A 14340-nucleotide genomic window follows, 5' to 3' on the forward strand; every position below is an offset into this window, starting at 1 on the left:
GCCTTCAGTGATCTATGGACAAGTACACAAAGGTCCCTCTAACTCTCTGTACTTCCTAGGGTCCTTGCCTTGCCTTGTTAGTCCTCCCAAAATGCATCACCTCACACTTCTCTGGATTAAATTCCATTTGCCACTGCTCTGCCCATCTTACCAGCCCATCTATATCGTCCTGTAATCTAAGGCTTTCCTCCTCACTATTTACAACACCACCAATTTTTGTGTCATCTGCAAACTTACTGAACATACCTCCTATATTCACGTCTAAATCCTTAATGTACACTACAAACAGCAAGGGTCCTAGCACCGATCCCTGTGGTACATCACTGACCACAGGCTTCCAATTGTAAAAACAAACCTCGACCATCACCCTCAGCCTCCTGCCACTCAGCCAAGTTTGGATTCAATTTGCCAAATTGCCCTGGATCCCATGGGCTCTTACTTTCTTAACCAATCTCCCACACGGGACCTTATCAAAAGCCTTACTGAAGTCCATGTAGACTACATCAACTGCCTTACCCTCATCTACACATCTCGTCACTCCTCGAAAAATTCAATCAAATTAGTATTTTATTTTAGCTAGACATGATCTCCCCCTGACAAAGCCATGCTGACTATCCTTGATTAATCCCTGCCTGTCCAAATGGAGATTAATCCTGTCCCTCAAAATTTTTTCCAATAGTTTCCCTACCACTGATGTTAGACTCACCGGCCTTTAATTAACTGGTTTAATCCTGCTACCCTTGAATAATGGTACCACATTTGTTGTCCTGCAGTCCTCTGGCACCTCTCCAGTGGCCAGAGAGGATTTGAAAATTTGTGTCAGAGCCCCTGCTATCTCTTCCCTTGCCTCACTTAACAGCCTTGGATACATCTCATCTTGGCCTGGGGATTTATCCACTTTTAAGCCCGCTAAAACCGCTACTATTCCTCCCTTTCATTGCTAATTTGTTCGAGTATATCGCAGTCCCCCTCCCTGATCTCTACACCTATGTCCTCCAGCTCCACACACAGATTGCCACTTTGGTCCCTAATGAACCCTACTCTTTCCCTGGTTATCCTCTTGCCCACAATATACTTATAAAATGCCTTAGGATTTTCCTTTATCTTGCCCACCAGTGTTTTTTTCATGCCCCCTCTTCGTTCTCCTGATTACTTAAGTACCCCCCTACATTTTCTATACTCCTCTAGGTGGTTGTGTATGTGGAATTTTTCTTTCTCTCCAACAATGCATTTGGTGAATTGCATATAATGTTTGGTTTTTTTTTCCCCTTTATTCTCCCTGTTGTAGTGGGTTTGTTTTCTTGCGGTTGATCTGTCCAGCTATTCTCAATCCACGGATGTTCAGCATCATTTTGGGTGAGTCATGTCTGCTGAAAATTTGTATTGCTTTATGTTTTAGGACTATGGTGTCTTTTGTGCCCTTGAGGCATCCCACAGCATAATCTTTGATCCATGAAACTCTTAGAGGTTTCCACCTCCTTTGCACATGTATATAAAACCAACTTCACACCTTGCATCTATTTAATATACAAAAGGTAATTATTAATATATAGACTGCAGGATTGACCGGTCAAAAACTGTCTTTATGAATCCTTTAAAGGATTTGTTTGGTACCTTCATGGCCCCAGCTGTATATCTTCTGCCTGTACTCCTAAGGAAATTTCTTCGGGAACAAGAACTATATTTTTGAAGCCAACAGAATCTTTCTAAAATAAAAACGGAAAAGGATGGAAATACCCAGCAGCAACATACCCTCTAAGTTATTGTGCATGGCTTATTTGTGTAAGTCCGCAGGTCCTTAAAGGGGCCTACTTGTGCTCTGCCTGCATAGCCACACTCGGGTTGCTGTGCAGTTGAGAGGGGAACATTGATTAGCAGGTCTGGCAGCATTTGTGAAGAGAGAAACAGAGATAGCGTTTCATGTTAATGACCTGCTGAGTATTTCCAGCATTTTCTCTCTCTTTCAGATTTCCAGCATCTGCAGCATTTTGCTTTTGTATTATAGTCTTTCTAAAGATGTGATGATGACCTAAAAATGATAGAGAGGGGTGTTTGGTGTAAGTAGCAGCTAGGGCGTGTGGAACAGGAGAGAGACACACAACTGGAAGAAGTGAAGTAAACAGGAGAGAGAAAGGAGATCTGAAAAGAGAAGATAAAGAATGAATGAGAGTGAAAGAAGCAGGCTATGAGTAAGAGGGTGGATGGGAATGGTTGCAATGATTATGCTTTTTATGCATGGTAAGACTTTGAATCTTTGTGCACATGGACTTGCACTTTTATTTATGGAGGCTTATTACCCATCATATGCGGCTCACTTTGATTTTGATGCTTGCATCTGTGCACAACTGCAAAGGGTTGGGATATTGCTTCTTTAGAAAGTTAATGAATACAACATAATGGATTCATCATGACATTAAGTAATTAATATTTTCTCCAATTTTAATATGCATATTTTGTTAGCTGAATTTAATGCAATACAGTATCATTGTATGATACTGGATGGAAAGAGGCCATTCAGTCCATAGCGTCTGTGCCCAGATCCTTGGTAGAGTTGTTCAAGTAGAGGACTCCCGTCCTCTTTACTCCTAGCCCTGTACAATTTTTCCCTTTAAGTATTTATCCAATTCCCTTCTGCATGGTACTATTGAATCTGCTTCCACTAAACCCTCAGGCAGTGTATTGCAGATAATCAGAACTTGCTGCATAAAAAAATGTTTTTGCATGTTACCCACTGGTTCTTTTACCAATTACTGCCACTGGAAGCAGTTTGCCGTTATTCTACTAAAACAATTTATGAATTTGAACACCTCTACCAAATCCTCCTCCTGATCTCTCTGCTCTAAGAACAACCTCAGCTTCTCTAGTCTTTCTACATAACTGAAGTCTCTTATCCCTGCTGCCATTCCAGTAAATCTTTTCCACACCCTCACTAAGACCTTGGCATCCTTTCTGAAGCTTGATGCCCAGAATTGAACACAATACTCCACAATGCAATAGGACAAACCAGTATTTTATAAAGTTTTAGTAAAGTTTCCTTGCTTTTGGACTCCACCTCGATTAATAAACTCAAAGATCCCATATGCTTTCTTAGTCTTCTCAACTTCTGCTGTCATCTCAAAGATTTGTGTACGTATACCACAGGTGTCTCTTCCTGCCCTCTCTTTAAAATTGTACCATTTAGTATATGTTGTCTCTCCTCATTCTTCCTACCAAAATGTATCCCTTCGGCTTCTCTGCATTAAATTTCATCCGCCATTTGTCTGCGCATTTAGCAATCTGTCTGTGTCCTCCTGAAGTCGGTTTATATCTTCCAGGTTGTTTACTGCATTTGAGTTTGCCGTCTGCAAACTTTGAACTCATACCCATGCTTGTAATTTGTGGAATTATTTCTGAATATATGATCATTGATTACTTTAGCAGAAATCAGACAAGATATTAGTACAATATGTGATGACAAAATGCAAACTGCAACAATAACTGTTATTTCCTGCCTTTTTTTTAGATCCTCCTTCCTCCACAGCTGCAAGGACTCTCACCCTTGTTGCAAAGTCTCTTCAAAACTTAGCAAATTTGGTGGAATTTGGATCTAAGGTATTCTAAATTTGAAACTTACTTGTTCTGATTAAATTAATTTCGGTTACCTTCTTGCATCCTTGATAATTCTTCCACAGTTTTATAGGTAATATTTTGATTGATCGTACTGTGATTTGAAACATCTATTTTACCCATCACAACAGTGTCAATGTCATTCCGGTAATATTTCTATTGGCAGTCTACAATAAAATAAAAGGGCTGCTGAAAAACTCCAGCTTTTGAGTGGATTGGACAGACAGAGAGGATGTAGTAAAATACTTAGCAGTTTTTTTTTAAATATACTATGCAGCTTGCACATAAATTGGCCGTGGGAATTGTAGAAAGGGACCTGTGATGGCTAAGTCATCACTTTCAATGCCTCATCACTGTAAAGAAGCAATTAGAAAAAATAATTGGGACATATAGCCAGAATAGTGGAGTAGAAGTCAAGAATACAGAACCAGAACATTTATATTGCTGAAATAATTTAAAAACTGATATTTTTGGAAACCTCTTCAATTATAAATATTCGGAAATATCTGCCAGGGTAATGTTCTTGGTTCATTTGCTGGTTATCAAATAAGTTGACATGAGGTAACCTTAAGCAGAATTGATTCAGATAATTTAGATTAAATGTGAGTTTACAACTTGAGTATATATGTAATGTATATATGTAAGCTATGTGACGTCCAGTATATAAGGGGAAATAACCTGTATTGACATAAGTTTATTTTATTATAGGAGCCCTACATGGAAGGTGTAAATCCATTCATCAAGAGCAACAAGCATCGAATGATTATGTTCTTAGATGAGTTAGGGGTAAGTGCATATAGCATTGCTTGCTTGCCCAAAAATCCCACATAATACAGAGAGGACAGGGGTGATAGGTGAGCTGGACGGTATAGGATAAGATATGAGTAGCAAAGTTTATGGAGAATAAGGGTGGGAGGCTGCCCAGGAGAGTATTGGGATAGTTGAGCTGGGGGTATCTAGGCATGTATGAGGATTTCAGCAGCAGATAAGGATGGAAGCTGGTGACGTTAGGTAGATGGAACTAGGCAGTCTTTGTGATGGCGAGCATATGAAGTCGGAAACACAGCATAGAGGTGGCAAGTAGTCTGGTGCAATGCAACCTGCCGACATGCAGCAAGAGCTGGACAACATTCAGGCTTGGGTTGATGGGTGGCAAGTAACATTTGTACCACACGAGAGCCAGGCAATGACCATCTCCAATAAGAGAGAATCTAACCATCTCCCCTTGACATTCAATGGCGTGACCATCGCTGAATCCCCCACTATCAACATCCTGCGGGTTATCATTGACCAGAAACTGAACTGGACCAGCCACACATGCACACACTGGTAGCTTCAAGAGCAGGTCAAGAGGCTGGGAATTCTGCAGCGAGTAACTCACCTCCTGACTCCCCGAAGACAGTCCACCATTTGCAAGGCACAAGTCAGATGTGTGATCGAATATTCCTCACTTGCCTCGATGAGTTCCAACAGGACTCAATAAGCTCGACACCATCCAGGACAAAGCTGTGTGCTTGATTGGCACCCCATCCACAATTTTAAACATTAACTCCCTCCACCTCTGGCACATAGTGGCAGCAGTATATACCATCTGCAAGATGCACTGTAGCAGCTTGGCAAGGTTCCTTCAGCACCTTCCAAACCTGCAAATTCTGCCACCTAGAACGGGCTGCAGGCACATGGGAACATCACTTGCAAGTCCACTCCAAGTCGAACAGATCTAGCAACTCAAAACTGGGCATCTATGAGGCGCTGTGGGGCATCTATGAGGCGCTGTGGGCCATCAGCAGCAACAGAATTGTATTCAACCATACTCTGTAACTTCATGGCCTGACATATCCTCCACTTTACCATTACCACCAAGCCGTGGGACCAACCCTGGTTCAATGAAGGATGCTGGAAGACCTGCCAGGAGCAGCACCAGGCATACCTAAAAATGAGCTGTCAGTCTGGTGAAGCTACAGCACAGGACTACTTGTATGCCAAACAGCAGAAGCAGCACGCGATAAGTGATCCCACAACCAACCGATCAGAAGTATGCTCTGCAGTCCTGCCACATCCAGTTGTGAATGGTGGTGAACAGTTAAACAACTAACAGTAGGAGGAGGCTCCACGAAAATACCCATCCTCAACAATGGGGGAGCCCAGCACATCAGTGCAAAAGACTAGGCTGAAGCATTTGCATCCATCTTCAGCCAGAACTGCTGAGTGGATGATCCATCTCGGCCTCCTTCTGAGGTCCCCAGCGTCACAGATGCCAGTATCAATAAAGAGGTAATATGCGAAAAATTAATTGGATTGAAAGTTGATAAATCCCCTGGACCAGATGAGCTACATCCCAGAGTATTGAAGGAGGTGGCTATAGAGATAGTAAATGCATTAGTGGTTGTCCTTCAAAATTCTTTCGATTCTGGGAAGGGTTCCTGCAGACTGGAAAGGAGCAAATGTAACCCCAATATTTAAGAAGGGACCAAGAGAGAAAATGGAGAATTACAGACCTGTAAGTTTGATGTCAGTTGTAGGGAAAATGTTGGAATCTATTATAAATCATAGAATCATAGAAAGTTTACAGCACAGAAGGAGGCCACTTGGCCCATCGTGTCTTGTGCCAGCCGAAAAACGTTCCACCCATTCTCATCCCGCCTTCCAGCATTTGGTCCGTGGCCCTGCAGATTACGACACTTGATGTGCACATCCAGACGACTTTTGAATCAGTTGAGGGCTTCTGCCTTGACTACCCTTTCAGGCAGTGAGTTCCATGCCCCCACCACCCTCTGGGTGAAAAAACTTTTCCTCATCTCTCCTCTAATCTTTCTACCAATCACTTTAAATCTATGCCCCCTAGTCACTGACCTCTCTGCTAAGGTAAATAGGCCTGTTATGACCAGGTCAGAAAGGGCTCAGGGTTCCCTGTAAGCCTTCACCTGGTCTTAGCATAACAGGGTTTAATTTTAAACACACTCTTTTTTAAGCTCCCCCTTAGTGAATCCTTGTTCACTAACTTCCAATTATAAGGCAAAGAAACTAGCCAAACAAGTTTTCTTTTTTTTTAAAAGAAAAAAGGTTGAACTTTATTAAACCTAAACTCTAATTCAGTTAATGGATACACGACATGCCCACGCTAGCATACACACATGCAGATAGAGACAGAAAAGAGCAGAAGAAATAAAGTGGAAAAGTTTGAGGCAATATCTGAAGATGGTTTTGGTTACTGCTGTTCGAGTTCGCTGTAAAGTCCTTGATTGTAAGTAGGTTTTGCTTTTCGTTGGGTCCCGGTATTATTCTTAAACCTTGTTTGATGTAGGAGACTTTTTTCTCTTGAAGTTCATGTGTCCTCAGTGGGTCCAGAGGCTTGTGAGAAAGAGATGGGAGCAGACATGAGAAGTCTTCTGACTCCAGGAGCAAACAGTCTTTCTCCATTCAAAAACTCTGTGACTAGTTCAAAAAACCTTGGATGAGCCAGTTAGTCATGTGACCAGCTGGTTTAACCAGTCCTGGCTTTTTTGGATTGTATCACCTTGGCAGTTTCTGGAATGCTCTTCCTTACACCTTCAATGTCTGGTGATCAAAATCCAGTGTGGGTTGAATGTGTCAGAGAATGATCCTTTTGTCTCCACAAGCACTGTGTGTTAGTATGCAAATGTTTCTCAGCTAAGTTTCTGGCAGCCCTTGTAACAGGCCTTCTCTTCCGACCAAGTTTAAAATCAGTGTTCATATCACAAAATAAGTGGCAAGTAACATTCGTGCCACACAAGTGCCAGGCAATGACCATCTCCAACAAGAGAGAATCTAACCATCTCCCCTTGATATTCAGCATTACCATCGCTGAATCCCCCCCACTATCAACATTCTGGGGGTTACCATTGACCAGAAACTGAACTGGAATAGCCATATAAATACCGTGGCTACAAGAGCAGGTCAGAGGCGAGGAATCCTGCGGCAAGTAAGTCACCTCCTGACTCCCCAAAGCCTGTCCACCATCTACAAGGCACAAGTCAGGATTGTGATGGAATACTCTCCACTTGCCTGGATGGGTGCAGCTCCAATAACACTCAAGAAGCTCGACACCATCCAGGACAAAGCAGCCCACTTGATTGGCATCCCATCCCCAAGCATTCACTCCCTCCACCACCGATGCAGAGTGGTAGCAGTGTGTATCATCTACAAGATACACTGCAGCAACGCACCAAGGCTGCTTAGATGGCACCTTCCAAACCTGTGATTTCTACCACCTAGGAGGCTTAGGACAGCAAATGTACGGGAACACCACCATTTGCAAGTTCCTCTCCAAGCTAACACCATCCTGACTTGGAACTGTATCGCAGTTCCTTCACTGTCACTGGGTCAAAATCCTGGAATTCCCTAATAGCACTGTGGGTGTACCTACCCCAAATGGACTGCAGCGGTTCAAGAAGACTGCTCACCTCCATCTTCTCAAGGTCAATTAGGGATGGGCAATAAATGCTGGCCTAGCCAGCGACGCCCACATCCCATGAATGAATTTTTAAAAAATGCCTCATTCTTGGCAGGTGGGTGCCTGCATGACGAGGCCCTTCACCTCCACTCTATCCAAGCCCCTCAAAATTTTGTACACTTCAATCAGATCTCCCCTCAGCCTTCTCTATTCCAAGGAGAACAACCCCAACCTGTCCAATGTTTCCACATAGCTGCATTTTTCCAGTCTCAGCAACATCCTCGTAAATCTGCTCTGTACCCTCTCTAGTGCAATTACATCCTTTCGGTAATGAGGTTACCAGAACTGCACAAAGTACTCAAGTTGTGGCCTAACCAATGATTTTACAGTTCCAGCATAACCTCCCTGCTCTTATGTTCTATACCTCGGCTAATAAAGAAAAGGATTCCATATGCCGCCTTAGCCACCTTATCGACCTGTCCTGCTCCCTTCAAATTCTTGAAGGGATTCTTACAGGGTGGATGTGGATAGGATGTTTCCTGTGGCTGGTGAGTCTATAAAAGGGGACACAGTCTCAGAATAAATGGCAGGCCATTTAAGACTGAGATGAAGAATTTCTTTACTCAGAGGGTGGTGAATCTGTGGAATTCTCTAACCCAGAGGGCTGTGGAAGCTTAATCATTGAGCATGTTCAAGACAGAAATCGATAGATTTCTGAATACTAACGACATCAAGGGATATGTGGAGAGTGGGGAAAAATGTCGTAGAGGTAGATGATCAGCCATGATCTGTTTGAATGGCAGAGCAGACCCGATGGGCCTATTCCTGCTCCTATTTCCAATTATCTTATTTCCTGCTTCAGCCAATCCGATTCACTCAATGTGATATCAAGAAACAGTTGAGGGCACTGGATACTGCAAAGGCTATGGGCCCTGTCAACATTCCGGCAGTAGTACTGAAAGCTTCTGCTCCAGAACTAGCCGCACCCCTAGCCAAGCTGTTCCAGTACAGCTACAGAACTGACAGCTACAGAACTGGCATCTACCCGACTATGTATGTCCTGTGCAAAAAAAGCAGGACATATCCAACCCGGCAGCAGAGACCCCTCACCATTCTAGTGGGAATGGAGGTGTAGAGAGATTGGACGTCCACAGTCAAAAGATGGTTAGAGCCCAGAAACCAGAAACTCTTAAAGTGATGGAGGGTATCAAATGGGTTGCAGATGTAGGTGGGAAGAGGCTGATCAAGGGGGAAAAAAATAAGTCGCGATAGGAGGAAGTCAGTTCAGTAGTCAGGAACGGGCTGAAATGATGGGCTTACCAGGACAGTCATATTTATAGATCTTGGGAAGGAGGTAGAAGGTGGCTATAAGGTCGGAGGAGGCTGGGGGAAGATGAGGTTACTGATCGTCCTGGAAACGATGACTTGATATTCAATGGTGATGAGAGTATGGTCCAGGCGGAGGTAGGAAGACGTGTCAAAAAGTTGGTGCTCGGCCTCTGCTAGATCAAGGTAGGTACGCCAAACAAAAACAATCCCAACTTTGTCAGATTCCTGGCCAAAGAAGTGGGGACGGAGGCGAAGGCAACGGAAGAAGAGCTGAGCGTCATGTTGAGCTTGAAATTTATTGAGGTGGGGGCATAAGGGGATGAAGATGAGGCCTTTGGTAAGGACAGATCATTCAGGGTCAGAGAAGGGAAGGTGGTGTGAATATGTGACCAGGGGTGAGATTGGAAGAAGGGATGGGATTAGAGAGAAGTGAAGGGGAAGAAGGATCCAGAGTGGTATTGGTACCTGTGAGTTGTTGAAGCTTACGATCCTTCACCCTTCAAAGGAAGAAAAAAGTGCTGATGAGACAAAGGATGAAATGAAACTGTGACCAGGACAGCTTTGAGAGAGAGTGAGTCAGTGCTGCTGAAGAGAGAGGTCGAGAGTTTACATGTGACGGCACATGACATTAAGTGTGGATCTCAGGATGAAGCGAGAACAGCAGTTCAGGGAACACTGAATGTGTTGAAAATATTCATAAACGTGGGTGGGTCCGAAAAATGAAGGGTTTTAATCCGCATGGAATAAATCAGAGCCAGAGATAGTTGCTGAGGAAGATGTGGCTGTGAAAGGGAGTTCTAGTAGTCACCTGATCAAACGCAAGAGAAATAGAAAGTAGTGAAGGTGAACAAGTTAGAGACAAACGGAAATCCCATCAGAGAATTTCTTCAAGGTGGACATTCCTGGAAGAGAAGTGGCAGTGAAGTAAACACTAATACAATAGCAAAATATTGTGGATGCTGGAAATCGGAAATAAAAACAGAAAATGCTGGAAATACTCAGGTCTGGCAACATCTGTGCAGAGAGAAACAGAGTTAATGTTTTAGTTCGATGACCTTTCATCAGAACTGGGAAAAGTTAGAGATGTAATAGGTTTTAAGCAAGCGAAAGGGAGGAGAGAAAAATGAAAGGGAAGGTCTGTAATAGGGTGGAAGGTAGGAGAGATTAAATGACAGAAGTGTTCATGGGTCAAGGCCAGTGGTGCAAATGCAACAAGAAAGGTAGTAGAGGTTTCTTCCTTCTGTAAGGAAGCAGAAATGATAGGTGCCTTGTTGGCTGATTTGGAGAATGCCAAGAGAGGCATAGGGGGTAATTGTGGGATTATTCAAGTCTAGAATGGTGTCAGGATAGTAGAATACAGGAATAGTAATAAGTTGGGATAGGGATTTGATATTTGAAAAATGAAGTTTCATGACTGGGTTATAAGAAGGGAAGTAGAGAGAGGGCCAAGAGAAGAAAAGAAACCGAGACAGAAGTAATGGGCACAGATCTGGCACAGCAGGCAAAATTTATTTGTGAGTATTTGAAGTCTGAGGTCCTGTGGTGAGAAGTTGTTTTAATTGTAGAAAAGGTGAAGTCAGCTTGGACTGTTCAGGAACCAGTGTCTAGTTTGGAGATTGTTGCAAAGAGGGAGTGAATCCAGGAGTAGTTTGAGAGGCAGAGTATAATTTCTGAAGGTTATCTGGTGGAATCATAGGGCAAAAAGCAACGGGTAAGTGGAGAGTCAGTAGTGAGGGGGCAGAGATCGATCCAGGTGTCCAGAGGAAATGCATTGTGGCTTCAGATGTTAGCACTATGCGTCAGCAAATCCAGTGTAGGAAAGAAGTAAAAATCTGGAGCACTCCCTGAAAATGCTCTTGAGGATAGGTCATTTTAAAATTTGAAAATGGGGATTTTTTTTAGGTAAGGGTACTAGAATTAGAACATTACAGCGCAGTACAGGCCCTTCGGCCCTCGATGTTGCGCCGACCTGTGAAACCATCTGACCTACACTATTCCATTTTCATCCATATGTCTATCCAATGACCACTTAAATGCCCTTAAAGTTGGCGAGTCTACTACTGTTGCAGGCAGGGCGTTCCACGCCCCTACTACTCTCTGAGTAAAGAAACTACCTCTAACATCTGTCCTATATCTATCACCCCTCAACTTAAAGCTATGTCCCCTCGTGTTTGCCATCACCATCCGAGGAAAAAGGCTCTCACTATCCACCCTGTCCAGCCCTCTGATTATCTTATATGTCTCTATTAAATCACCTCTCCTCCTCCTTCTCTCCAACGAAAACAACCTCAAGTCCCTCAGCCTTTCCTCGTAAGACCTTCCCTCCATACCAGGCAACATCCTAGTAAATCTCCTCTGCACCCTTTCCATAGCTTCCACATCCTTCCTATAATGCGGTGACCAGAACTGCACGCAATACTCCAGGTGCGGTCTCACCAGAGTTTTGTACAGCTGCAGCATGACCTCGTGGCTCCGAAACTCGATCCCCCTACTAATAAAAGCTAACACACCATATGCCTTCTTAACAGCCCTATTAACCTGGGTAGCAACCTTCAGGGATTTATGCACCTGGACACCAAGATCTCTCTGTTCATCTACACTACCAAGAATCTTCCCATTAGCCCAGTACTCTGCATTCCTGTTACTCCTTCCAAAGTGAATCACCTCGCACTTTTCCGCATTAAACTCCATTTGCCATCTCTCAGCCCAGCTCTGCAGCCTATCTATGTCCCTCTGAACCCTACAACATCCTTCGGCACTATCCACAACTCCACCGACCTTAGTGTCATCCGCAAATTTACTAACCCACCCTTCTACACCCTCTTCCAGGTCATTTATAAAAATGACAAACAGCAGTGGCCCCAAAACAGATCCTTGCGGTACACCACTAGTAACTAAACTCCAGGATGAACATTTGCCATCAACCACCACCCTCTGTCTTCTTTCAGCTAGCCAATTTCTGATCCAAAGCTCTAACTCACCTTCAACTCTATACTTCTGTATTTTCTGCAATAGCCTACCATGGGGAACCTTATCAAATGCCTTACTGAAATCCATATACACCACATCCACTGCTTTACCCTCATCCACCTGTTTGGTCACCTTCTCGAAAAACTCAATAAGGTTTGTGAGGCACGACCTACCCGTCACAAAACCGTGCTGACTATCGCTAATGAACTTATTCTTTTCAAGATGATTATAAATCCTGTCTCTTATAACCTTTTCCAACATTTTACCCACAACCGAAGTAAGGCTCACGGGTCTATAATTACCAGGGCTGTCTCTACTCCCCTTCTTGAACAAGGGGACAACATTTGCTATCCTCCAGTCTTCTGGCATTATTCCTGTCGACAATGACGACATAAAGACCAAGGACAAAGGCTCTGCAATCTCCTCCCTAGCTTCCCAGAGAATCCTAGGATAAATCCCATCTGGCCCAGGGGACTTATCTATTTTCACACTTTCCAAAATTGATAACACCTCCTCCTTGTGAACCTCAATCCCATCTAGCCTAGTAGCCTGAATCTCAGTATTCTCCTCGACAACATTTTCTTTCTCTACTGTAAATACTGACGCAAAATATTCATTTAACACTTCCCCTACCTCCTCTGATTCCACACACAGCTTCCCACTACTATCCTTGATTGGCCCTAATCTCAGGGATATGGAATCATAGTGGGTAATTGGGATAAGATAAAGACCAGCCATGTTCTAATTAAATGGCAGAACAGGCTCAATGGGCTGAATGAGCTGTTCCTGTTCCTTTGTTCCAGTATCAGATCTTTTCCCTGCTGATCTTGTTTATCCTGCTTTGAATTACTATTTTGTTTGGTATACTGATGGGTCAGTTCACCAGCATACATAAATTTGTCGGAATAACTTTATACATTTCACTTATTTTAAAAATCACAATGTTGAAGTTTTATAAACCACAAAATTAATGATTTAATCATTATGCATACTTGTTTTTTTGGCCTCTTAACAATAACATGCTTTCAGTTAAGCAATACAGTGTTGACTTGAACAGCCCAGAAAGGTGGCTTCAGAATTATTGTTTAAAGCTGTCTTGAAGATATGGATCCTCTTAATCCCTTTTTTTTTTGTTAACTTTGGTATTATATGTGCAAATTGAATGAGGGATCACATACTGAGCTACCTACTTCGGTTTTTGCTCATTATCTACACATGAAGTTTCTTCCTAGCTTACCTCTATCTCTTTCTAACCTGCAATGGCTAGGAACTAGTTACTGTTCCTTCAGGTCTCTCAATCTCTCAAGTAGCGCTGAAAAAAGCGACATGCTGTTGAAGCTTTTCGTCTTGCACTCTTCAGAACAGCTGCAAGAATGCCAGATTGCAAGGGTAGCAACAATTTATACTGCATGAGAAAAGAGTGCTGATTGATTGGCAAGTCGACTCTGGTCGAAACATTGCCATAGAGAATGCACTGGGGAACTATTGTCCTCCATGCTTTTGTTTAATTCAAAAAAGGCTCAACACCTGGACATGTTCCTTTTGCCTGCAGAGGACAGGTCCCCACGCATGAATATATGTAGCTTCTGGCGAGCATAAGTAAGCCACATTGTGAGCCCGACTGATGATCTTAAATTGGTTGTTAGTGTAATTCTTAGCATGCTTGGGATTGTTCAGTAAGTGCTGTCCAATCGCGGAATCACATCTAACGTTAGACATTATGTCCTGAGTGTTGCAAGTACAGGCTGGTTGAGTATGGACAGTACTCTGCCTATTGCGAACAGCCGAAAGGACGTGCTGTTTGATATGATGCACCAGTCATTGGGACGTCCGGCCTATGTAGTTGGCATCGCACCTGCACTGGAATTCATATACCACATTACTTATTTATGTCGTAGGCAGTACGTCTTTTTGGCTTGACGGCAGCATCCTCTTAGTGGAGAGTTCCACTTGTATACCTGGAAGGGTAAGGTATCTCAAATTTGAGCAAGAAACTGAAGCTAGCTGTTTCACACTTAGTA

At 43.2% G+C, this 14340-nt stretch overlaps 1 protein-coding gene across 1 annotated transcript in view; it reads left to right on the forward strand.

Annotated features, from left to right (window-relative positions):
* Positions 1-14340, forward strand: part of rasa1a (RAS p21 protein activator (GTPase activating protein) 1a) — a 268303-nt gene that overhangs the window by 234951 nt on the left and 19012 nt on the right. The window contains exons 21-23 of the mRNA XM_068029646.1: positions 1289-1356; positions 3503-3591; positions 4315-4392. Of these exons, the coding sequence (XP_067885747.1) occupies positions 1289-1356; positions 3503-3591; positions 4315-4392 (235 nt within the window). The remainder of the gene's footprint in view (positions 1-1288; positions 1357-3502; positions 3592-4314; positions 4393-14340) is intronic.

This window comes from Heterodontus francisci, chromosome 4, assembly GCF_036365525.1.
Source record: "Heterodontus francisci isolate sHetFra1 chromosome 4, sHetFra1.hap1, whole genome shotgun sequence".
Taxonomy (NCBI): Eukaryota; Metazoa; Chordata; class Chondrichthyes; order Heterodontiformes; family Heterodontidae; genus Heterodontus; species Heterodontus francisci.